The sequence below is a fragment of the Galeopterus variegatus genome, unplaced genomic scaffold, assembly GCF_000696425.1.
Source record: "Galeopterus variegatus unplaced genomic scaffold, G_variegatus-3.0.2 Scaffold174, whole genome shotgun sequence".
Lineage (NCBI taxonomy): Eukaryota > Metazoa > Chordata > Mammalia > Dermoptera > Cynocephalidae > Galeopterus > Galeopterus variegatus.
In genome coordinates, this window is record NW_007726285.1 from 225,361 (window position 1) to 250,142 (window position 24,782).

Sequence of the window (24,782 nt, forward strand, 5' to 3'; positions counted from 1 at the left end):
GGGAACAAGGGGATACTGCAGGAGGCGAGTGGACTGGGGGGCTTTGGGGTGTACCAGGAGTCGTGTTTGGGAGTGATCCATGAGATGGGACGTCAGGGGAAGAGGGTGCTGGGAGGGACCAGGAGTTGGTTGGAGCGGGAACGTAACACAGGAGGGTATGGGGCTGAGGGACGAGGTGTCAGGTGTGTGCACGAATGCCTAAGTCCAGGTCAGGCCTCAGCTGAGATATCGATTTGGGTGTCCCCAGCTTACCGGTGGCATTTACAGCTGCAGGAGAGAATGGCGACAGAGGAGCCCCAAGTCTTCACAGTGCGCCAGTGAGCAAGCTGGCGAGTCCCTCACCACTCCACACTGTGGCCTCTGAGTGCCCAGCCCGGGACATGCAGAGAAGGCGGAGTGGCAAGGGCTCAGGTGGCGTCCCAACTCTGCTGCTTCCTGGAGGAGCCCCCGCCCTCTCTGGAGCTTCAGACCCTCTTCTGCAATGACGATTGTAATTCCTCCTGTTCCCTCTCGGGGGCGCTGAGCAGATGCAAACCCTTTGTTCACTCGGCAGCACTGTGCTTCTGGGGGTGCAGTTGCTTTAAGACACAGCCCTTTCCCTCCAGGAGCTGCGGGTTCAGAGCTGGGGTGACCGGGAACCCCCCCACTGGCCACAAGGACTTGAGGGGAGGAAGGGAACGCCTCACCCTGGGCTGCCAGGGCACATCTGGGTTGGCACACCACCGTCTGCAGAGCATGCATGAAGCAGACGATCCTGGTGGCCACGACTGTGGGGACAGACGCTCTCCAGATGCAGAGCTGAGCAGAGGTTTGGGCCTGAGCCCCTTCTGGTCGCAGACCACACCCCCCGGCCCCGCTCCAGCCTTTCATGTCACAGTTATCTACCCAAAGGTCACCTCCTCAGGAGCCCCCTCCTGGCTAGCCCGCCCCATCCCCTCTGTTCCCTAGAACGTAATTCTTGAGTCCAGGTATTCTAGGGGCCCCGCTCAGGCCTGCGGAGGCAGGGAGTCTCCCTGGTCCACCCATCCTCACGTAACCCTTTCCTCTCCCCAGTAGATGAGGAGTTGGGTGATGAAGAAGAGGCCCAAGGCCCCCCAGGGGACCCCTGCAACCCCTCCCCTCCTGGAGACTCCATCACCTTGTCCTGCTCTGCACCCAGGCTGGGCCCTGGGCTAGGTGTCCGTTTGCCCCTCCTCCACGCTGGACCAGGAATCAGCGGGGAACAAACCCCAGCCCTTGTGGGGCTCCAGGCCAGTGGGGGAGCCAGTAAACAACCACGCGAAGAACCTGCGAGGCGCAGTGGTGTGGTGAGGAGGTGCCATTGGACAAAACCCAGGAGGCGCGAGGGAGCCAGCCTGGGAATAGCTGAGGGAAGGGCCCTCCAGGCAGAGGGAATGGCCAGTGCAAAGGCCCTGAGGCAGGGGCGTGCCTGGCAAGTTCAAACAACAGTGAAACGGAGAACGAATGGATCCAGTCTGGCCTAGCCCAGTCCCCGCCACCCCTGACTTCTCTGAGAGCCTTCCCTCCCCCTCCACTCTAGACTTCTGCGAGCCCAGGCATCTCCCCCAGCCGGGCAGGGCCCAGCCTCGGCCGCCAAGAGGCCTCCCACGTACTGTCACTCAGCCCCGGCCCCGCCCACACACGTGCGGTCACTCTGCCCTCGGCCCGCCCACTCGCGCTGTCACTCAACCCCGGCCCCGCCCACACACGTGCGGTCACTCTGCCCGTGGCCCGCCCACTCGCGCTGTCACTCAGCCCCGGCCCCGCCCACACACGTGCGGTCACTCTGCCCGTGGCCCGCCCACTCGCGCTGTCACTCAGCCCCGGCCCCGCCCACACACGTGCGGTCACTCTGCCCGTGGCCCGCCCACTCGCGCTGTCACTCAGCCCCGGCCCCGCCCACACACGTGCGGTCACTCTGCCCGTGGCCCGCCCACTCGCGCTGTCACTCAGCCCCGGCCCCGCCCACACACGTGCGGTCACTCTGCCCGTGGCCCGCCCACTCGCGCTGTCACTCAGCCCCGGCCCCGCCCACACACGTGCGGTCATTCTGCCCGCGGCCGGCGCACTCGCGCTGTCACTCAACCGGGCCGAGCCGCGCGAGCTCCTTGGCCCTAGCGGAGGCGCCGCCACGCCGGCCGCCGCGCCCCGACACTTCTGCCCTGGCCTCTCCCCTCCGCCGGCCCCGATGGATGCCGCGCTCCTCCTGGCCCTCGGGCTGCTGGCCCAGGTAAGGCATTGGCGCCCGCGGGGTCCCTGCCGTCCCGGGCCCCAACAGCTTCTCAGGGGAGCGCTGCGGGCCTCCCCAGGAGCGCTGGCCCGGCCGCCGTTCGGGGGGCCTGTGAACCGGGGGCCGGGGTGGGTGCCGCGCTCTCCGGAACGCTGTGGGAAGCGGCGCGCTCTGTGCCCACAGGGTTCCAGGAGCGAGTGCAACCGCCTCCAGCTGGGAGTTTGGGGGAAGCACCCCAGGACTGGGAGCCACGCTGGGGGACAGGCAGGAGACCACCCAGCGGTCCCTTCCCTTTGGAGGTGCAGGGCAGAGTCTCCTCTATCCTGCCAGGGTCTGGGGTTGCCGGTCTTGGGGGATCTGGGTGCTGGGTTTCCGCAGGGACTCCCTGCCCGTGGCCTGGGCCGGCACATGACCCGTGTTAGTCCTGGGTGGTGTGGGAGCCCACTCCCCCATGTCCCCAGCCGGCAGGGGCAGCTGCAGGCTCAGCCCTCGAGGAACATGAATTCTAAGAGTACCCCAGGGAGCCAGGTCCCAGCACACACCATCCCACACAAGGGCTGTGTCCCCGCCCAGGACAACTGCTGTGCCCTTGTGTCCACCTGGAGACCCTGCAGCATTGCCTGGGCTGATAGAGCCAGGGACCCTGATCCCAGCCCCGGGCACCCTGGTCTCCCCAACGTGGGAGCAAGATGGAGTAAACAGAAGTGGGGTCTCTGATCCCCACCGTGGGCACTTCCTGGACAGTGCCACGTCTCCTCATGCCCTGGGCTGCTGGGCGGTGCTGGGCTGGGGCCTGGCTGCAGAGGATGTGGCTTCAGTGGCCCCTGTCTCCAGGGGTTGCTGAGCCAGGGCCAGGGCCAGGGCCAGGGCCAGGGCCGGGCAGTGGTTGGGATGTGGTTCTGTAAACAGGACGGCCTTTCACCTCTTAGATCTAACAGGTAACAGGGCTTAGCAGGTGCTCGGGTGCTATTCAGTATCATTCATCAGGCAGTCAGGCAGCGCTGGGCGCTGGTGAAGGGAGCCGTCTGTCCCAGCACCCCCCGCAGGGGTTTTCTGAGGCCCCTCTAATTCCCACAGACCTCCCAGCTCTGGCTGTCTAGGGGCCTGGTCAGCTGTCAGGGGCTGAAACCTCAGCTGGCCGGCCAGACCCTCCAGCAGCTGCCTCCTTAGGGCACCCAGCCTCGTGGCTTCAGCCACTTCCATCCTGGCCTTTTGGGGCCTTCCCACTGCCCCTCCCACCCCCCGCCCCAGAGACAGTGGCCCCACCAGCCGGCCTTAGCTGCCCACGTCCAGCTTGCTCAGTGCGGACATGGCCACCCTTGGGCCCAGCACAGCCTGGCTGCCAGGACCTGTACCCTCCGCAGACCGGCTGCCCTCATACACCGGGACCTGCCTGCTGAAGGTGCCGTGCCTCCAAAGCCCCCCACTCGCTCTGGGGACAGCCTTTCCCCCACATACCCTGACAGGCACATTGTGAGCCCAGTGCTTATTTAGACATTCCTGGAGACCCTGCTCCTTTGAGTTTGGGGGCATGGGAGGGGGAGGGGAGCTGGATTCCCCTTGGCTTCTCTTCCCCTTCCAGAGGCCTCCCCTCTCCCCATCCCCTTTCCTCCCCCAGGGCTAATGAAGAATCCCCCCACCCCCCAGACAGCTGGAGGCTCCTAGGAATGGGGGTAGGGGACCCGCCAGTGGGGCCTGGTTCAGATTAGCTCCGGTCTGAGGGACTTTCTTCCAGACCTACCAAAACATGTCTGTGTCAGGACCCTGCACACACACACACACACACACACACACCCGCTCAGCTTTCAGACTTTTGTCCTCTTGCCCAGCCACATGGGTCCTGTGGCCGCTTCCTGGACAATCCTGGTTTCACTTCCGGAAACCCCCAGGCAGGCCAGCCTGGCCCAGCAGGGCTGTCTCTGGTGGGCTCTGGGCCAGGGCCATAGCTCTGGGGCCTTGGCCGAGGCACCTGTCTCCCCTACCCCAGTCATCTCTAAAAGCTGAGCCCACTGAGCCCCAGGGTGACACCAGGGGGTGTGGACCATGTCTTCAGAAGGGGCCCCTGCACCCACACTATCCTGAGTCGCTGGGCCTACATAAGGGACCCCACCCCAGCTGGGAGGATGGCAGAGGAATGGGGGAGCATGGGTGACTCAGAGAAACCCCCAGTCTGCTGGGAAGGGCCCCATACCTGTGTTCCAGTCTCAGGAGCCACGTGGTCTCTGGGGCCTCAGCAGCACCCCTGGGGGCTGTACAGGTGTGGACCACTTGGGCAGGGCTGGGGGTGCCTGGAAGAGGACCTTGCCCACAGTGGCTTCTCCAGGGCCGGGTGGGGGGATCTTTAGCCCACATGACATAGTAGAGGCCACAAAGAGAAGTGGCTCCTGGTCCGTCGTTCTCTCCAGGGCAGGCAGGACAGCTTCCGAACACCAAAACTGTGGCTCTGGGCACAGCCAACTCTGTCCTGCCAGTGGGGGCAGGGCAGTGCCGATGGGCAGAAACAGCTGCCCCGCTCCCCCTGTCCCTGCAGGCCACCCCATCCTCATCCCTCTCTGAAGCCTGCAGCAGCTGGAGAGGGTGGGGCCTGCTGGGGAGACGCTTGGGCCCCTCTGGTCTGGGAAGACAGCTGCTTCCATTCCTGGCATGCCTGGACGTCCAGGGACAGGGTGGCCCCAGATTCCAGCCTAGGGGAGGGGTTCAGGCCTCAGAAGCTTGCGGGGAGTCCAGGCCAGGGACTTCTTTCCCCCTTCCCATGCAAGCCCCACCCACACTCTCACCAGGCGTGTCAGGAACATCCTTCCTTGGAGAGTCGGTTGCGGCAGGTGTGAGGCCGGCCCCAGAAGCCCTTCCCCAGCCCACCACCATCTGGGCATTTTGTGAGGTTTGGCCCAACTACACTGGGTGGGGGGATAGAAAACGCTCTCTCTCCCTCCTTGGTTCGGCCAGGACACTGCACCCTGCAGGCTGGGGAGCGGCCTGCTCTGCTGCTCCAACCCGGACAGGCGCTGTAGGAGCCCCAGAGGGGCCGCTAGTTCAGTCCACCGTGTGCCGAGAGGGAGGGGGTGTCTGCCTCCCTTGCGTGGGGACTCCTCAGTGTCAATCCAGGCCCACCTCTGATGCCCTTTGTGCTCCTGGAACGGGTGGTGACTTCCCCCTCTTAGTGGTGTTTGTAAAGCACTTGCCAGCACTTGGTGAGGTGAGCGTGGGGAGCTTCATCACCCAGCCCCAGGGAGGGGAGGGGGTTCCAGTAGTTTGGCTTCAGGCAGTGGCCCTGATGTCTAGGGCTTCCAGATGGTTCTGTGAGGTTCTTGGTCAAGGATGAGCTTGGCGGTGTGGTTGGGCACCCACTTTGGGGAGGTGGGTCTATAATACTGTTGGTCTGGCCTGGCGTGGGGTTGGAGGAGACAGAGAAAGTGGACAGGTATACAAGAGCGCATGTCCAAAATCTACAGAAGCACAGGCTTCTGTTCCCGCCCCAGCGGGCAGGGGTCTGTGTGAGCTAGCTGTGTCCGTGTGGCTTTGTCTGTGGCACCGGATGTCCAAGCTCCCCAAGGCGGCTCCCAGGACTTCCCTCCAGCTGGCCATGTCTTCTGGGAAGGGGCTGGGCTGACAAAGAGCTGGCTGCACAAATGCCCCCTGAGAGCCGGGAGTTGGCTGCGGCCCATCCACCCACACCCACCACAATCTCTGATCTGGGCAAGGGGGCCTGCCAAGGCTCTGTGGCTTCCACTGACCTCATGAACTCGGGCCGTGGACAGGCCGGGGACCCAGGACTCCCAGGCTCTGCCTCAACCGCACCCAGCACAGGGCCAAGCTGATGGGTGTCGGGCCCAGGCAGCTGGGGGATGGAGGGTGGCGCAGGCTTGGCAGCAGCTGGATAAGGAAAGGGTGGAAGCTCTTGCTGGGGTGGGGGGTGATCCCGGTGCCCCTCAGCCATGCAGGGTCCACAGAGCCGAGGCAGGGGCAGGCGCCGCCCCACATGTTCCGAGTGACAGCAGCTCAGAGCCAGGCTCAGGACTCCAACCTCACAAATCCCAGCCTGGCCTGTGTGGCTTGAGTGAGTGCCTCAGCCTCTCTGAACCTCACTCTCCAGGGCTGTGAGATGAGGTGATGTCCACCCGGATCCCAGGGGCTATGAGGACTGAGGTGGCGAGGGGCACATTCTCAGGGCCTGGCACAGAGCTGGCCCAGCAAGCACTCCGGAGCAGCCCCCGTACCCACTGGAGTGGTGACTAAGGCACCCCATGCTGGGCAGGCAGGTTTCACTTGGCAGGAACACACCCCGACCTGGAGTGGCGTGGGCTTGGCTGGCTTGGCCGGCTTGGAGGCAGCACTGCCATCTGTCAGGTAGAGCTTCCTGGGGGCGGGGTCACCAGCCAGTGAGCCCCTAGCCTGTCCTCTTCCGCCTCATGTCTGCAAAGAGGGTCCGCTCCTCTCTGGACACCCAGGGCCCCTGCAGGTGTGAGGACTTGAACAAAGGATGGTGGGCCATGGAGGAGGTGGTCCGGGTCCCACCAGCAGGGGACCGAGAGCCCTCCAGGGGAGGTTGGCTTCAGTGTGGATGTCACAGCCATTGGCCAATCTGTCAACATGGCGTTTGGGGACCTACTGCTGCCGGCCTGGGAACACAGGTGGTCAGGAGCCAGGAGGAAAGAGGGAGCCAGAGAGGTGTCGGCCCCTCCCCGCCACCTCCATCCCCACCCCCACCCCTACGCCACCAGTGGCTGCTTTCTCCTCCTGAGGGACCAGCCCCCGACCCCATGTCCCCAGCCCTCCATGGACTGCAATCTCGGCCAAAGTGGGGAGAGAGGTTTAGTGGAAGCCAGTGGGACCAGGCGGCCAGCTGGCAGCTCCTGAGGGGCTTGGGACCCTGGAGGAGAACGGGCAGCCAGAGAGCCTGGCAGCGGCACAGGGCCAGAGCCCCAGCCTGCCCTGGCTGGAAGGGAGCCCTCTGAGTCTGGGTCCCATAGGCAGGGGGTGCCACCCCCAAATCCAGAGCGCTCCATTTCACAGACGAAAGCTAAGCTGCAGGTCACCTGTTAGTGTCTGTCTGGACTCCGCAGCGCACCAGGCTGCTCATGTCATCCCGTGACTCCCTGATGTCCCTTTCCTCACTCAGCACGGGGCTGGGAACTTTGTTAGGTGCTGGGGAGCAGGGCACAAATCTTTGGACACAGTGCCAGGTGGGAAAGGCCATGAGCCTCCCCAGATCCCAGCCACCTGCCGTCCTGAGGAAGGGACTCGGGCCTCCGTCCTGTGAAGAGGACGACATCGAGACCAGGTAGGGGGCGGCTGTCTGAAAGGGAGGTGGTTTTCTTTTTTTTCCTTTTTGTCTTTTTTTTTTTTTCGTGTCCGGCAACAGATCGCAACCCTCAGTGTTGCGCCCGCACCTCGCTTAGCCAGTGAGCGGGAACCGGTCTGTATGTGGGATCCGAACCCTCGGCAGGAGCGCCGCCGCACTCCCAAGCGGCGCACTGTAGCAGTGCACCACTGGGCCGGCCCGAAAGGGGGGTGGTTTTGAGGAAGTGGGCCCAGCGCACATCCCTATTCAGGGTCTGCCCTGCCCTCCAGACCCCCAGCACCTGCGCGAGACCCTCTCCTGCATCCTGATGTCTCTCTAGTATCCCCTGTTCCTCCTGCCCTTCCTGGGCAGCACACCGGCCTGAGGACTTCTGTCCTGGGTGGGGGTGGGGGGCTGGCCCCCGAGAGGGAGGCCTGGGGCACGGGGACAACATGGTGCCTGCACCCCTCCCAACCCTCTGCCACTCCCACTACAACCCTGGCCCTGGAGCCCAGAAACCTGCCCACCCGCAGCCTCAGCTTCTCCAACTGTAGGTCTCCCCACCCCCATGCCTCTGCGCCCGGTGCCATACTCTGCGCTTGAATGAGGGGACCCCCTGGGAAGGGGGGGGGCCAAGGCTGGGGAGAGCAGGTAGCCGGAAGCCCAGAAACCTGCCCACCCGCAGCCTCAGCTTCTCCAACTGTAGGTCTCCCCACCCCCATGCCTCTGCGCCCGGTGCCATACTCTGCCCTTGAATGAGGGGACCCCCTGGGAAGGGGGGGGGCCAAGGCTGGGGAGAGCAGGTAGCCGGACCCCAGGCCTCACCACCCTTGCTAAGGCCAGGCGTGGCGCTATGTGTCCAACAGGCAGCCCCGGCCACACGCAGTGACTTAAACTAAGTGAAATGAAATAAATCAAAAGTTCAGCTCCCCAGTTGTGCTAGGCTCCTTTCAAGGGCTCCACAGTACCACGTGGCTTGTGGTTATTGGGCAGAGCAGTTCTAGAACATTCTAGCAGTGTCAAAGAAAGTGCTGTTGGGCAGGGTAGAGCCTTTGTGGGGAGGGAAGTCAACCCAAGAGAAGGCCTGGGAGCCTGGAGACCCTGGAGCGCCGTGTTGGAAAAGGCTCTGGGAGGGGGCTGTCCCCTCTGCGTGCCCCCAGCCCACCTGCCCTGCCTGGGCTTAGGGGCAGCCGTCAGGTGGGGGCACCGCTCATGTGCTCAGAGCCAAACCCAGCTGTGTCTCCACAGGTGACTGACCCCCTCTCTCCACAACCCCTGCCCTGGGCCCTGACAGCCCTTATCCGCGTCCGACCCCCCAGGAGCTGCACGGGGTGTTGGCCTGGTAACCTCACTGCCACTGGGGAGCATGAGCACCCCTCAACATCTCTACGCCTGAGCCCAGCCCTCAAGGCCCTGGGCAGGGTGAGGTCAGCGCAGGGCTCTGCCCGTGTCCACTGCTGTAGCCTCTGCCCGGGCTGTGGTCGGGGTCAAGGGTCTTTCAGGAGCCCCAGTGTGGCCCACCCAGGAACGCTGGCTTCTGGGGCTTGGGTGGTCCCAGCACAGGTGTGTCTTAAAAGTCCTCTGATGCTTCTGACGTGCAGAGACTGTCCCCTCCCTCTAGGCTTCCCTCCAAATCAGAGAGCGGGGGGGTCACCCAGGTGGGAGGCTGGGTCCCAATGCCAGGGCCCAGTCTAGAAGCTGGGAACCAAGACCGCATATTTGAAGCCAGGGCAATCCCAGGAAATTCAGATGTGTTTTGGGAGCCACTGCCAATGCTACCGTGACTTGCTGGATGACTGTTTTCTCTCGGCCCCAGTTTTCCCGTCTGAGAGCTCTGAGGTCACAAATGGGAGCAGAAGTTGTGGGTCTGGGAGAGTTTGGATCTTGGGCAGGTGCCCCCTTCATGCTGTTTACTGGCCCGAGGTTCCCGCCCCTGGAGTTGGGGTGGGCAGCGTGCGGCCCTGTCCTCCCTTTTCTGTCCCTTGCTCTGTCCAGGCGCCATCCCAGGCATGGGGACTTCCTGGGGGGAAATTACAAACAGGGCACCCCAATCCGCAGGTGTGGTAGAGGGAGAGAGTGGACACCCCTCCAGCTGGCACAGTCCCTGCCACTCCCCATAGACCCTTGGAGGCCCTGGCGCACAGCTCAGGTTGTGGCGTGCATGGCTACCCGGGGAGCCCAGGGCGAGGCTGTGCCCACCCTGGGCAGGATGCTCAGGTAGCCCCTCCCCTCTCTGCACCTCTTTGGACAAAAGCAGGTGTTGGCCTGGCCAACCTCGACCAACCCTCAAGACCTCAAGCTGTGAGGGGCAGGGACAGCCACCTCGACAGGTCCACCCACAGGGCCCCCGTGTACCACCTCTCTGCCCCATGCCAACGCTCCCTCCGCAGTCCCCACCCGCACAGGCTCCTGGAAGGGGCCGCGGTTGTTCCCAGCAGCTATACTTGTCTACGGTGCTGACCCATGCCCTGTCCCTCCTCCCCAGCCCCAGGTTCTTGGGGAACAAGAGCTGGGGAGGGGCAGAGGCTGCCTCCAGAGGGGGGAGCCTGGGCAGGACTTCACCTCACCAGGTGTCTCACCTGTGTGCAGAGCACTGAGCACCTCCCCTGCTCCCACACCTCCTGCCATCCCCAGCCCTGAGCACACATGGAGCACCGGGGCACGGCGGGAGCTGCGTAGGGGCACCGAATCCTCACGCTCCCTCCCAGCCAGCTGACACCTGTTGATGGGGGTCTCTGAATTTGGGAGCTCCCAGGTGAGGGGAGGAGACAGATGGGGTGTGGGAGAGACTGCTTTATTGGGACTTTGAGGACTAGACACTTGGGGGTGTGGCTGCCAGCCCCCCGGGACCTACAGTTCAGGGCTCTGCTGCAGGCTGGTGACTGGCCCACCACCCAGGGCCATGGCTTTGTCTCGCGGCCTCCTTTGGGGGCTCTCAGCTTCCTGCTCCCTGCCTGGCACGTGGGGCGCTCCAGATGTTCACACTGTGTGACCGCGGTCTGTCTTTGTTGCAGAGCCTTGGCCTTTGTGTGGGGGTCCCCGGGCTGCACAGGCCTACCACCCTATACCCCTGGCGCCGGGCGCCTGCACTGGGCCGTGTGCGCAGAGCCTGGGTCATTCCCCCCATCAGTGTGTCCGAGAACCACAAGCGCCTCCCCTACCCCCTGGTGCAGGTGAGGGGGCTGAGGGGGTGGGAGGTGACGTGGGAGGCTTGGTTGTCCCCAGTGGGTCCCCTGAGGTTTATGCATGGAGTGTCCCCCCATTCCCAAAAGGTCTCCTGGAGCTGGAGGGAGCCCCCAACTGCTGTTAGAGCTGAGCCGGAGGTTGGAGGGCTGGCGGCTCACCAGGGCTCTGGGTTTCTCACCTGGGCCAAAAGCTAGACTGGAAGACCCTCTCACAGCCCTGGGCCCAGTGGACAAGCCCTCTAGGCTGGACTTTGTGGTGGCGACTCCACCTGCTTACCCTCCGGACACTGGATAGATGCTAGTTGAGCATGCATTGCACTCGCTTCGTGCACACACCAGATGTGTCCCTAGAGACCAGGGTCCTGAGGACACCAGGAGCTGAGACTGAGATCATGGTTTGGGACTGGGACACCCTCAGGCCACAGAGTGGGCTCTCCTGCCCCTAGCCCTCAGAGCCTTGGACTTTCACTGCTCCCAGCCAGGGAAGGGGCCTGAGGGGCTGTGGAGAGGGCAGGATCCCCTTCCCTGGGAGCACCACTTTCCAGCCCCATCTCCTGCCCAGCAGATCAAGTCGGACAAGCAGCAGCTCGGCAGTGTCATCTACAGCATCCAGGGACCCGGCGTGGACGAGGAGCCACGGGGCGTCTTCTCCATAGACAAGTTCACCGGGCGGGTGTTCCTTAATGCCATGCTGGACCGCGAGAAGACCGACCGCTTTAGGGTGGGGGCCCGCCCAGTCCGGCCTTTGCCTCCTCGAGGAGGCCTGGTGGGAAGCCAAGGCCCCTCTGCCCACCCGGGCTTCTGTCCCCAGTGTGGTGCGCCTCAGGCCAAACCACCAGCTCTCATGAGGCGGGAGCAGGAATTTGGGACCTGGGACCTGCAGCCCAAGGAAGCAGGCGTTTGGGATTATGTTCCTCTTTAACAGATGGACAACCCAGGTCCGTGGAGGAGGGACCGTCTGAGGCTCTCCGTGGATCCTGGTCCTCTTTGGTGGGGATGGGGGTGTCATGAGAACCCCAGCAGCAGCCACTGTGTTTGGGGTAGCCCCTCGGAGGGCTGGGGTCTGAGAGAAAGGGCGGCAAGGGGAGGTAAGGAGCTACCCCTGAGGTCCCTGCAGAGCATCTGCCACCCCCACCTGGACTCTCCACAGTGTCTCTTCATTCCTGACCTGGGGAAAGGAGGCCCCTGCCCGTGCCTGTTCAGAAGCAAGATTAACTCTCATATGCCCTAAATCTTCCTTCAGACTTTAAGAAACAGCTCTTGGTTCCCTTACACAGAAAGTTATTAGTATTTTTACCATGCACATTCTCCAAAAGGAGAGGAGGTAGTTTAAAATTTCACGTGCACAGGAGAATTAAACTTTATGAGGAGCCAAAATCATATAGAGAAAAGGAGACCAGGAGTCCTAATAAGCGTGTTGCTTCAGTGGCACGTGAAACAGCGTGAGCTTCCTGGCGGCCAAGGCAAGGGGGAGAGCATGGCGGCCACCAGTCTGCTAAGAGAAGGCAGACTTCCCTTTGGGGAAGTTTTCACTCACCTGTTTAAGTTGGTGTTTCCACCTGGAGACAAAGTCTGCACTTTCTGTCCCTTTTGCATGTCCTTGATGGGAGCCACTGAGATTTGGGGGGGGACCATGCTAGCCCTTGCTCTCTGTTTGAACAGCTGCGGGCCTTTGCCCTGGACCTGGGAGGGTCCACCCTGGAGGACCCCACAGACCTGGAGATCGTGGTTGTGGATCAGAACGACAACCGGCCCACCTTCCAGCAAGAGGTGTTCACTGGCCGAGTGGTTGAGGGCGCTGTCCCAGGTGAGGTGGAGCCCAGCGTGCCCCCACCCCACCCCCAGTTCCCAGCCATGGGGAGGGCTTCAGTGCAGGGCTCCGGGTAGGTGGGAAGCCCAGGATTTCCCCTAAGCAGGGATTTCAGAGGGTCCTTCAAAGAGTCTACAACTAGGTAAACAGATTCTCCAAGACGGCATTTCCACAGGTCAGCTTAAGCCACTTCACAGTTCAATGTAAATTTCAAACCCAGAGGAAACACAAAGGGAAGAATCCTGATGGCACAGCTCTGGTTGTTCCTCCTCCTCCTTTAATTGAGGTGCAATTCACATAAGATAAAATGAACCATTTTAAAATGAACAGTTCAGTGCGTCAGTACATTCACGGTGCTGTGTGGCCAGTACCTCTGCTAGTTCCAGAACATTTCCATCACCCAGGAGGAAACCCCACAGCCTCTGAGCAGTCACTCCCTCTAGTTGCTTGTTTATTCTATGTTTTGATCCCAAGCAAACCATACCCGTGTCCTTCGTACGTCCTGCAGGACAGGCTGGCTGCCTGACTCTCCCAGGGCAGGGCCGGGCCCCCTTCCTCCCACTCTGGTCCTGGGGTTTTGGTCAAATCCTGGGGGGGTCTGTGCTTCAGGACAACAAGGCGCTGATTAACTGCAAAGCTGCACCCTCTGGCACTTATTTTATCTCATTTTTTGTTTTTCGAGATTTGAAATGATAATCTTTTTTTTTTACTTTTACCTTTTTTACTTTGACATAATTTTAGACTTAGAGAAAAGTTGCAAAAAATCCCTGCACACCTTTCACAGAGACGTGATGTTTATGAACTTGCTTTAATTCTTTCTTTTTTTCCTCGCTCCCTCCTTCTGTGCTCTTTCCTGGACTGCGCTGCTGCAGACCTGATGCCTCGTCGTTCCTAAACACTTCACTGTGCGCTTTCTGATAACTTAGCCTTGGTGTGTTGTCAAAACCGGGAAGTTAACATTCACACGATACTAACATCACATCTACAGACTTTATTCCGTTTCAAACACCGCATCAGTGACTTGTAGAGCAAAAGAAAGTCCCAGTTCGTGGCTGCACTGGCCACCCTGCGTTTCCGTCGCCAGCACCTGGCTCTCTGCAGCGCCCGCCCGGCTCCTGAGCCCCTCCTGTGCATGCGTGTTGCTGCCTGCTGCCGCGGGCTGCTTCCCATGTGTGATCATCGCGGGTCTCCTCGGGTCCTCCATCAGCCAGTGTCTGGTCACCTGTAGATGGTGGTCTGGGCAGGCCCCTGCTGCTGCCTTGGATCAGATCCCACGGTGTGGCCAACGGCCTGTGCGTTGCCACCCCACACCAGACTTCAGCAGGCTTCACCCGTTGGCTTATAAATCATTATTATTCTGTTGCTTGGACCACCCAGATTTGCCCAGTGGGGGGGCCGGCAAGCTGACTTTGGCCTGGGCCCTTTTAGCAGACACAGCAGGGAACAGGAGGGCACTGCAGGAGGCCCGTGGAAAGATGCTTATTATCTTTTAATTCCATTTTTCCCGAATCTTCTTGAAATGCCCTCGTGTGCTTATACTTGTACCTACATGTCTGCAGACATGGGTGTACATGTGTGCACACGTGCGTGTGCATTGTGTATACATGTGAGTGCACGTGTGCGCTTGTAAGCGTGTGCACACGTGTGTGAGCGCATGCGTGTGCGAGTTTGTATGCATGTGCGTGAGTGGACTCATTCCCATCTGTGCTGATATGTCTTTGCCACGAGTCCCCACTTCTGAGTGGCACCTCCACCTCCACCTGCTGGAGTGCCCCAGGGTCGCTCTAGCGCCTGTTACAGCCCCTTCTCAGATGGCGAGAGACCAGCCCACCACCCACGCTGTGCACGTAACCTCCTCCCCCGTAGAACACACAGAAGGTGGGGGTTGGTCGTTGGCTCAGTTGGCCAGAGCGCAGTGTTTGGACCCAGCACCAGCCAGCCACCAAAAAACTTTTTTTAAACAGAGGGTACTTTGAGGACTGCTAGGGGAAGCCTACTAAGAACATTCCTTCTGGCTTTGGCCTGGGTCCAGTACTGTGCCAGGAGTTACCTGGTTAGCAGTCCCACCTCTGCACAGGCCCTTAACCCCCTGGGGCTGGGCCAGCAGCTGATTTTACCACCATTGATCAAACACATGCCAACATGTGCGAGACCCCAGCCTCGCCCAGCCTCACCTTCCCTGCACCTCTGCAGGGGGGCGGAGGGCAGTCCTCAGGAGGGCCCGCTGTGAGCGGCTCTGTCCTCTCCCTGGGGGTTGGGTTCTCCTCCTATGGTGTCTGGGGTCAGCTCTTGACTGGATGTTTATCTGAAGCTCCTGCTTCTCGGCCCATACGGGCTGTGGGTGGCCATGAGAAGCGCCTGGACTTGGGGGTGGCGCATGCCCCTGGCCTCAGTGATGCGAGCGAGGCAAGCACAGGCTGCTCCACCTGAGGTCAAGCTGTGTCGGAACCACAGAGCCTGCACGCTCCATAGGCACTGCCCACACACCTCCCTGTTCTTCCCAGGCACCTATGTGACCAGGGCGGAGGCCACAGATGCCGACGACCCAGAAACAGACAATGCAGCGCTGCGGTACTCCATCCTGGAGCAAGGCAGCCCCGAGCTCTTCAGCATTGATGAGCACACGGGGGAGATCCGCACAGTGCAAGTGGGGCTGGACCGCGAGGTGAGCCGCGCCCCAGCTCCCCCACCTGTCCTGTTGTAAGGGCTGAGCCCGCCACAGGGCCTGGCTCCCAGCCTCAGGGGACCCACCAGCCCTGGCCCTCTGCCCTGCCTGGGACTCCATCTTCTGACCCCGTGCCACGGTGTCCCCAGGTGGTCGCCGTGTACAATCTGACCCTGCAGGTGGCCGACATGTCTGGAGACGGCCTCACCGCCACGGCTTCCGCTGTCATCTCTGTCGACGACATCAATGACAATGCCCCTGAGTTCACCAGGGATGAGGTGCCACCACTGTCCCTCCCCCACCCGCACCAGTCCCTGCCTGGTGCTGCCCCTTCCCTTCTCCGGCGATTGGCAGGGGCTTCGTGTAGGGGTGGGAGTTCGGCATGCTTTGGAGAAGGGTCCTGCGAGGGGAGCACAGAAGTCCACTCCAGAGGGTCTGCAGAGGCAGGTGCTTGCAAATGAGTGATGGTCAGGAGCCGGGAGAGGCCTCTGCAGAGCAGGATGCCTGCTCTCCGGGAGAGGGTGGCACGTCTATGTGGCCTGGCCTGGAACTGAGCCCTGGGTCCCTGGGGGGCGGTGACGCATGAAGCAGACAGATCTGGAGGACCAGTGGGTAACTGAGGCTGGGCTCCCCCAGTCCTTCATGGAGGCCGCAGAGGCTGTCAGCGGAGTGGATGTGGGGCGGCTGGAAGTGGAGGACAGGGACCTGCCAGGCTCCCCCAACTGGGCAGCCAAGTTCACCATCCTGGAAGGTGACCCCGACGGGCAGTTCACTATCCGCACAGACCCTAAGACCAACGCTGGTGTGCTCTCCGTGGTGAAGGTAAGTGGCCCCAGCTTACAGCTGCCCTTGGCTGGGTCTGGCATGGGCATCCCCACTTGTCAGCCATGTCCTGAGCTCCCCGGGGCTACTGGGACCTCATGTGCATCCTTGGGTGAGAGACAGCAGAGGGAGGGCACAGAGCCCCCAGCCCCAGCCTGTGGACTGGCAATGCTGGGACCACAGGTCCAGGCCCCACTGGCCACGGTCCGTGATCTACAGCATTTTCCCTCCTGATGTATGAAATCCACGTACAGAACACAACAGCACACCTGTGTCGGTGCCGGTTCTACCAGAGAAACAGAACCAGCTGGAGATACACACGTATGTGCAGGTGTATGTATGCACATAACACATGTAGACGTGGATGTATTTAGATATTGGTATATTAAGAGCTTTATTGCGAGGAATTGGCTCATACAGTTGTGGGGTCTGGCTGGGCAGGTCTGAAATCCTCAGGCGGAGCCGGCACTGCGGTCTTGAGGCAGGACGTCTCCTTCCTCAGATCAACTGCAGTTTTGCGCTTAAAGCCTTCACCTGAGCGGGTGAGGTCCAGCCTCATCACCCAGGATAATCTCCTTCATTTAAAACAACTGACTGTAGAGGCTGACCACTTCCACCAAATTCCTTCACAGCAATACCCGTGTGAGTTTGTTGGGGTCACTGGGGACTGCTTCCTGGCCATGTGGCACGTAAAACCGACCACAACACCCAACAAACTCATTTTGAGTGATGGGGATTTGTGTCATTCTTTTTATATTATTATTTGTGCGTTTTTGTCCTACATCATTTTTATTTTTTCAAGGTTAAAAAGGGGAAGAAGGAACACGGGGGATCTCAGGACGGATCCAGGGAGCGGCTCCCCTACAGGAGCTGTCCTCGGGTGCCCAGATGTGCATCCTGAACAGGTGGCCGTTGCTGCTTTCTTCCCACAGCCCCTGGACTATGAGAGTCGCCAGCTTTACGAGCTCAAAGTGTCGGTGCAGAATGAGGCCCCGCTGCAGGCAGCTGCCCCTCGGGCCCAGCAGGGCCAGGCCAGGGTCATTGTGCGGGTGCAGGACACCAACGAGGCCCCCGTCTTCCAGGAGAACCCACTGCGGACCAGCCTGGCCGAGGGGACGCCCCCGGGAACCCCTGTGGCCACCTTCTCTGCCCGAGACCCCGACACACAGCAGCTGCAGAGGCTCAGGTGGGCTCTCCCGGGCTCTGGGGGCAAGCTGGGGGAGCTAACAGCCCCATTCTTGCTGAGGGGGCCCGTGGACCCTGAGAGTCAGAGGGTGGAGGGCTTGTCTGTGTGCGTTCCTCAGAGTCCAGCAAGGGTGTCAAGTCCCATGCGAGCCTTGTCCCATACTGGGTGACCTTGTCCCATAGGACAGGGGTGGGCTCCAGATGGTACACACTGCCACAGCCACAGTCTGTTTCCTACAGGCCTCTGAGAACCAGCCACATCTGTTCCTGCAAGCCCTTGCTCCTGGGGACTGGCTGTTAATGTCTTAATTTCACCCCCCACTCCCCCCACCCCCAGTTCCAACACCCAGCCTGTGTATGTGTCTCCCCATGGCGCCCCTGTGTGGGCCCAGTACCATTCGGCTTTAAATCCAGGCTGTCACTCAGTCACCAGCTGCCCTGCCTTCCTGAGCCTCAGTTGGTTCATCTGTCAGTTGGGACAGAAACTCCAGCTTAGGGCTGTTGAGAGGCCTGTCCTCAAAGGCTCACAGAGGGCTCGGTGACAGCAGCTCCCGTCAGATCCGTGTGGGCGTATGTGTGACCATCCTTCTAGGGGTCCTGGCAGAGCTCTGGACCCCCGTCCCACACCTCCCCTCCCCACCAACAGTTACTCCAAGGACTATGACCCCGAGGACTGGCTGCAGGTGGATGGAGCTACCGGCCGGATCCAGACCCAGCGTGTGCTCAGACCGGCCTCCCCCTTCCTCAAGGACGGCTGGTACAGGGCCATCATCCTGGCCTGCGATGACGGTGAGCCGGCAGCCCACCCCTGGCTTTGCGGCTCTCTGACCTGACCTTTCTCTGCCTGGGCATCCCTGCCACTGCCAAAGGTGCCTGCCCGTGCTAGGGGCTCGGAGCTGTGCAGTTCACCAAGCAGACTGACAGGGTGGGCCGTGGGCTTGGGGCAGGGAGACTGAGCTGACCTGGGCCTTCCCTGCTGCAGCCTCCCCGCCGCGCACAGCCACCGGCACCCTGTCCATCGAGATCCTAGAGGTCAATGATCACGCCCCTGTGCTGGCCCCACCGCCACTGCCCAGCAGCCTGTGCAGTGAGCCGCACCAGGGTCCTGGCCTCCTCCTGGGCGCCACGGACGAGGACCTGCCCCCCCATGGGGCCCCCTTCCACTTCCAGCTGAGCCCCAGGTTCCCAGAGCTTGGCCAGAACTGGAGCCTCAGCCAGATCAATGGTGCGCTGCCTCCCCTACCCCAACCTGGGGCTCGGGCAGGGCCTGGAGGTGGGTGGACAGGGAAACTGAGGCCCGGGATCATGGGACCCTCACCTCGTCCCAGCATGAGGAGGGCAGCGCTGGGGAGTCTGGCTGGAGAGGTGCTCGCTGACTGCCGCGCCCCCCGCAGGGACCCACGTGCACCTGCGGCCACGGCTTCGGCTCACCGAGGGCCCACATGCCCTGCGCCTGCTGCTCCGGGACTCGGGGCGGCCGCCTCAGCAGCGCGAGCAGCTGCTGAACGTGACCGTGTGTCGCTGCGGCCCCGACGGCACCTGCCTGCCTGGGACTGCTGCACTGCGGGCCGGACACGCGGGTCTCAGCCTGGCTGCGCTGCTCACCGTGCTGGCCAGTGCCGCAGCGCTGCTGCGTGAGTGCCCGGGCCGTGTCCCCACCGCCCCCTGCCCCACCCCGCAGGCAGCCTCTCCCCACTGCCCATTCCCACGCTCCCGGACCCCCTGTCGCGGCCCTGCTCCTCCTCCCTCTGGCCCGTCCCGCAGCCCCGCCAGCTCCAGCCTGTCCCCCCCTCGCCCCCAGTGCTGGTCCTGCTCATGGTGCTCCGCACGCGGTGCCGGCAGCGGTCGCAGGACAAGGGGCTGATGCACGGGCTGCAGGACGACCTTCGGGACAACATCCTCAACTACGACGAGCAGGGGGGCGGGGAGGAGGACCAGGTGAGGGGCAGGGCAGGGGGGCTTGGAAATGCTGAGCCTGGGGAAAGGGGTCCCCAGCGAACCCAGTCGTTGGTCTTCTCCCAGCAAGCCGGCCAGGAGCCTCCTAACAAGCTCTCTCCTGGGCCTCCAGCCCAAGGCTGTCCCAATGACCTGAGGCTTAATTCCACTTACTTTGCCCACAGGATGCCTATGACATAAACCAGCTGCGCCACCCCACAAAGCTGACAGCTCCTCCAGGCCGGCCGCCGCTTCGGCGGGACACCCCGTATGGGCGCCTGCCCCCCCAGCCTCCCCGTGTGCTGCCCACCAGCCCTGCTGACATCTCGGACTTCATCAGTGATGTAGGTGCCTCCGGGCAGGAGGGGGCCAGGGGAATGGTGACACACGTACACATGTGCACGGGTGCACACACTGAAGATTCTGTGGCGTGTGTCAGGCTGGGGCCTTGGGCCTCAGTGCTGCAGTTGTTAGGGGAAGGGAGCCGGGGTTCGGCACTACCCTGGGAATTGAAGCATCCAGAGCAGTATGGACACAGCTTTAAGAACCCTTGTCATCAACATGGGAGATGTCCAGAATGTGGTTTGGGTGGGCAGTGGGCAGGGCGGGAGCACATAGGTAAATCTGCGTCTGCTCTGGCTCACAGAAAGCCCCAGCAAATGTGAGGACCACTCTGAGAGTGGCAGGCACAGTGGGTTCTGGTTAGGAGCATGTGTCCCACTGGGGCAGGTGGATGCGAAGCCTGTACAAAGCAGACCAGCTGGCCTTACGGACGGGTTCTTCGAGGCCCTGGGTTCTGGCTGTAGTGCACAGGACACATGGTGGAGGACCAGCTCCCTCCCACCTTGCTGGGGCAGGACAGAGCCCTCAGGAAAGGGCTGGCAGATGTCCCCGCCCAAAGGAAGGAGAGCTGCCCACAGGGATTCCTCCTTGGCACCCCTGCTGCCACACGCTCAGGGATGGCCACCTCCCCCTTGAGCAGGGTCTCCCCCATGGGAAGACCCTGTGCTGTACTGTGGCAGGAGAAGTATGGGGAGCCAGGCTGGCCTCTGCACAGGTCCTGAGCTCTGGGGCCTCTGCACAGGGCTTGGAGGCTGCAGACAGCGACCCCAGTGTGCCACCCTATGACACAGCTCTCATCTATGACTACGAAGGGGACGGCTCCGTGGCCGGGACACTGAGCTCCATCCTGTCCAGCCTTGGTGACGAGGACCAGGACTATGATTACTTGCGGGACTGGGGTCCCCGCTTCGCCCGGCTGGCGGACATGTACGGGCACCCGTGAGGGCCAGAGAGAGGGTCTGAACGTGCTGTCTGGATATGGCCACCCAGCCAGGGGGGGCGGCTTCCTCCTGGGGACATCTCCACCCAGACACAGAGGGTGGATAGCCTGATATGGGATCTGCCTGGACATGCCAGTCCCTGGCTGCGAGGGGAGATGCTTTCATGGAGGGCACCGGCCCCACCCCCACAGGCCTCAGAGTGTGGAGTGGGGTGACTAGAAGGAGGCACCCTCTTGCCAGGGTGGGGAGAGCTGCTCCCCGTGGCCACCACTGGGAGCCCCACACCCCCACACCCACCTTTGCCTCCCATGAGTGGACCGCATCTTTGTTAAGAAAGCAAGCAGCCTCTTGGGTAAATCTCAATTAAAAATGTGCTCATCTCTCCAACACAAGCCGGCACCCAGCACCACACTGACCATGCCCCCAAGGACAGGGATGCGGCCAGTCCAGTCGGGTCAGCTGGAGCAGTGTGAGGGGCCGTCGAGCTCTGGCTCCAGGCTAGAGAGCCTAGAGGGGGGTGGGCAAAGGGCAAGGTCCCCTCCTGCCCAGGTGCAGCCTGAGAGAAGAACCAGGAGAGTGCCAAGTCCCACAGGAGCCTTTATCCCCTGCACCAGGTGGTTGAGGCAGGAGGAGCCCCAGGGCCCCCAGGAGCAAGGGGCCCAGCCGGGATGCCTGCACGTCATGCCCACAGCTCTCCTGCCTGCACCGACACATGGCCTTGAGGATGTGTATCTGTCCAGCTATCACCCTGAGCCAGGCATCTGGGGTGCTGAGCTGTTCCCCCTCTCAGGCTCATGGGGCTACCAGGCAGGATGAGAGCTGCTGAGGCTGGGGGTGGGAGGACAGCAACAGGGGCAGGTGGTCCTGGTGTGGGCTGCTATGCAGGAGTGGAGAGCGGCACAGGCGGTCGGCGTCCTGCAGCGACTGGGGCAGTGCCCGGCCGTGGCTCTCGGGCAGCAGCAGGACACAGAGCAGGACAAGGATGGCCAGGGAGGTGAAGACCACGTGTTGCAGGAAGAAGCCCTGCCTGCCCTGCATGTCGGTGAGGGGGGCGGCCACCCTGCCTAGAAGCCCGGCCCCCAGCACGAGGCCTAGCCCGGCCCCCCTGCAGGAGAGAGAGGGGTGGACAGGTGGACACATGGACACGTGCATGGGCTCCCGTTGTCAGGGACAGGGGAGGTCTCAGCAGAGCTTAAGGTGTGGAGCTTAAGGAAACAAACTTCTGAAGAAACCTCCCTGCCCTGGGACAACTCTGTTCTTTCCACTGGAAAATGAGAAAATGATTTTTCTCCTCGAGTTCTGCCACCCCTCAAAGCTCTATCTCTGCTCTCCATTCAGGCCTCCTTCCCCTTCCCTCCCCTTCCTCAGTTCCTAAGCCATGTGCCCAGAAACCTCGGAGCAGTGTCCCTGGCCCCCTGGGAGGAGGGCAGTGCTGAGCGCTGAGTGGAGATTGAACGGAGGGATCTGGAGGAGAGGCATGGGGACAGGGCCTCCTCGGGGATGTCCCGGGCCCTAGGCCCTGCTGTGTTTCAGGGCAACCCCAAAGCTCGCTCACCTGATCACGGTAGGGAAGACTTCAGCTGCAAAGAGGCTGCTGAGTGCAGACACAGCCTGGGCAGCCAGGAGCCCCAGGACAGAGAGAGACAGCATGGTCCAGCCCGGCAGGTCTGGGGACAAAAAGACATGGCCTTCCACCATGACCACTCAGGGCCCCTCCCTCCCCAGAGCCATCCACACCCATCTGGGCACATTGTTCCCAAGCCCCCATCTCCTGCCCTCTCTGAGGGACCTGGCCAGGGACCCTGTCTTCTGCAGCCTGATTCCAGCCCAACTCAGGTCCTAAGGAAGTTCTTCCTGACCCCAAGTCACAGCCCATGTTAACAGTGTCCACCCAGGGCCAGCTAAGTTAATGCCGTGCTGTCCACCTTCTTTGCAATTTTGAGAATTACCCTGAAATTCTGAATGCTTTGGAACAAGAGCCCACACATGATGGAGTTGCCCTGTGTAGACGGGCCTTGGTATGCCCAGAACACCAGGCACAGCTCACCAGGCCTGGCCCCAGCCTTTCACTCCCATGCTGCACTCTGCCTGGGGCAAGTGTTCTTGGCCCAGACAGGATCCTTATATTTAGGCCTGTCATGGAAGATCCTTTTGGCCTCCTAACTCTTTGGGTCTCGGTGTCCCCAACTGTACACGGAAAGATGGACAGAGTGAAGAGAATAGCAGGCTGGTCCTTCTGCCCTGGGCCTCAGGCCCCTAGTACCGCCTCCCCCTCAGCTCTATGGCCGTGGGAAGGGGCTGATCCCACGACAGCCCCTGAGCTCTGCACTTAGTGTCCAGCACCCCCCCATCAGGCACACCCCTAGCCCAAATACAATGACCCCTGTATGGCCTCTTGGGGCCCCAAGCTCACACTGGGTCCCAGCAAGGAGCAACAGGGATGCCAGGCCTGTAACCATGGTGCCCAGCAGCAGGACAGGGCGGCGTCCACAGCGATCTGCCATGAGGAGCAGGATGACTGTGGCCACTGCCTCCAGGCAGGCCTCCAGGAAGTAAGGCAGATAAAAAGCAGGCTCGCTGGGAGCCAGGATGCGGAGGAAGCTGGCTCTGATGCCCCCACCAATCAGCCTAGGAGGGAGAGTGAAGCTGTGGGCTCAGCCAGAGCAGGGAGATACTGGGGACCAAATGCCCACCCCCAAAAGAGGGTGCAGACCCCCCACCCCACCCCACCCCTGCCCTTCCTCTCCCTCTCCTCACGAACTGAAGCCCAGGATAAGCCCGTTTCTCCACGTGATGCGAGTGTGCAGGAGCCCCAGGAGGGAGTGGTACCGGGGCTGGGGGTGCCCTGTAGACAGCACAGCCAGCTCTGTGGCCGTGAGACAGGGGAGCGGGTGTGAGCGGCGGTGCCTCCCCAAGGCCCTCTTTCCTCCTTCCCAGCTGGCCCATTACCTGTAGCCAAGGAGTTTTCTTCCTCCAAGGGGCTGTCCTGGGGGTCCACACCGCTGGCTTCTGCAAAGTGCCACAGGATCCTCCTGGCTCGGGCCACCTGCCCCGTGGCCAGCAGCCAGCAGGGAGACTCAGGGAACAGGACTGGGAACCTGCAGGGTTGGTGAGGATGCCCATGGCTCCCTCCACCTCCTCTCCGAAGCAGCAGCAGAGGTCAGTGCTCCTCCCTGCATGCAGGGGGCGGGACACCGATGTGGCTTCCTATAACCCCGTGCCATGGCCATGCTCCCAGTGTGGAATGGAGGTGCCAAGGAAAGGTGCACACTTGGCCCCATGCGGCCACTGGCCTGGCTCCCGCCATACTTACCCCCAAAAGAGCAGCAGCAGTCCAGTCACCAGGGCACTCAGCCCCTGCAGAAGGCGCCAGTCCCGCAGCAGCACCGCCAGGCCAGGCAGCAGCAGAGTGCCCACCACCGAGAAGAGGCTGGCCCCCATGGAGAAGACCAGGCGGTGCGGGGGGTCGCACAGCTCCAGGCCTGGGGCAGACACAGACAGCCTGAGGCCCACTCTGTTTGGGGCTGTGGGGATCAATCACTGGCCTGCCCAACAGAAGAGCTTGTAGCAAACCATGCCTGCACCTCCTCGAGAAGGCCCTTGGCGAGTGCACATGGGGGCTTCCCCTGCAGACTGCCCCCTCCAACAGCCTCAGTGGACACCCATCCCCGAGCATCACCCAGATACTCACGAGCCACGTATAGGGCAAGGAAGGCCCCCGCCAGGGTACCCCCATGGAGCAGCCGTAGGACCAGCAGAGTGGGGAAGCTGGCAGCCAGGGCTTCGATGGCCCCCAGGCCCGTGGCCAGCACGAGAGAGGCCACAAAAACAGCTCGGCGGCCAAACCTGGTGGGCAGTGGGGGACATACATGGATATGGATCAGGACAGCCCAGGGGTCTCACCTGCATCCCAGTGGCACAGGGTCTGGCTATGCCCTGAGGCTGCAGGCCACATCACCAGACCCTAACCCTAACCCTGACCCCAATGGCCAGGAGGCTGGGCCTGGGGAGGGCTGCAGGGCAGCAGGGAGGGGCAGCACCTCACCGGTCACAGCCCGCGCCCAGGACGACACAGCCCAACAGCCGGCCCAGGAGGTGGCTTGCCTGCTCCAGCGGGACCTTCCAGCTATCCTCACACACGAGGTTCCACTGCAGAGGACACCAGCCATCTGTAGACCAGCCCGGGACCCTCTCCCTCCCCTTGCTGGGGACAGAGAGAGGCAAGGAGTCCCAGGTGGCTGCCTGGTAGGGGTCTGGATGTCTTGCTCCGACCCCTCCCTGGAGAGAAGTGGAAACTGAGGCACCAGAGGGCAAGGGACTTGGTCCTGACTGGTGATCTTTGCTCAGAATTGGGACAAACCCTGGTCCTAAGGTGGTAATGACTTG

The 24,782-nt window shown here is 62.1% G+C and overlaps 2 protein-coding genes across 2 annotated transcripts; one reads left to right on the forward strand and one right to left on the reverse strand.

Moving 5' to 3' along the window:
* Window positions 1-2,188: 2,188 nt before the first annotated feature.
* On the forward strand, window positions 2,189-20,785 carry CDH15 (cadherin 15, type 1, M-cadherin (myotubule)). Its single transcript, XM_008563376.1, has 14 exons — window positions 2,189-2,230; window positions 10,526-10,684; window positions 11,262-11,417; window positions 12,359-12,503; window positions 15,011-15,171; window positions 15,321-15,449; window positions 15,808-15,993; window positions 16,926-17,179; window positions 17,825-17,967; window positions 18,161-18,403; window positions 18,573-18,812; window positions 18,980-19,116; window positions 19,299-19,457; window positions 20,198-20,785. Exons 1-14 carry the CDS (start codon window positions 2,189-2,191, stop codon window positions 20,396-20,398), a joined length of 2,355 nt encoding a protein of 784 aa, XP_008561598.1. The 3' UTR covers window positions 20,399-20,785.
* Window positions 20,786-20,873: 88 nt separating this feature from the next.
* On the reverse strand, window positions 20,874-23,837 carry SLC22A31 (solute carrier family 22, member 31). Its single transcript, XM_008563370.1, has 6 exons — window positions 23,710-23,837; window positions 23,346-23,494; window positions 23,154-23,262; window positions 22,810-23,024; window positions 21,952-22,063; window positions 20,874-21,501 (listed from the first exon to the last, which is right to left on the reverse strand). Exons 1-6 carry the CDS (start codon window positions 23,835-23,837, stop codon window positions 21,189-21,191), a joined length of 1,026 nt encoding a protein of 341 aa, XP_008561592.1. The 3' UTR covers window positions 20,874-21,188.
* Window positions 23,838-24,782: the final 945 nt, after the last annotated feature.

What these genes read in the sequence shown, in the direction of transcription:
- CDH15 (XM_008563376.1), top strand. Translation starts at nt 2,189, where the DNA reads ATGGATGCCGCGCTCCTCCTGGCCCTCGGGCTGCTGGCCCAG. An exon ending in CATCCTGGCCTGCGATGACG is followed by an intron (nt 17,968 to 18,160) that starts GTGAGCCGGCAG and finishes TCCCTGCTGCAG; the next exon opens with CCTCCCCGCCGCGCACAGCC. An exon ending in TCTCGGACTTCATCAGTGAT is followed by an intron (nt 19,458 to 20,197) that starts GTAGGTGCCTCC and finishes GCCTCTGCACAG; the next exon opens with GGCTTGGAGGCTGCAGACAG.
- SLC22A31 (XM_008563370.1), bottom strand. Translation starts at nt 23,837, where the DNA reads ATGGGGGCCAGCCTCTTCTCGGTGGTGGGCACTCTGCTGCTGCCTGGC. An exon ending in AGAAAACTCCTTGGCTACAG is followed by an intron (nt 23,263 to 23,345) that starts GTAATGGGCCAG and finishes TCACGGCCACAG; the next exon opens with AGCTGGCTGTGCTGTCTACA. An exon ending in GCTCCTTGCTGGGACCCAGT is followed by an intron (nt 22,064 to 22,809) that starts GTGAGCTTGGGG and finishes TTTTGTCCCCAG; the next exon opens with ACCTGCCGGGCTGGACCATG.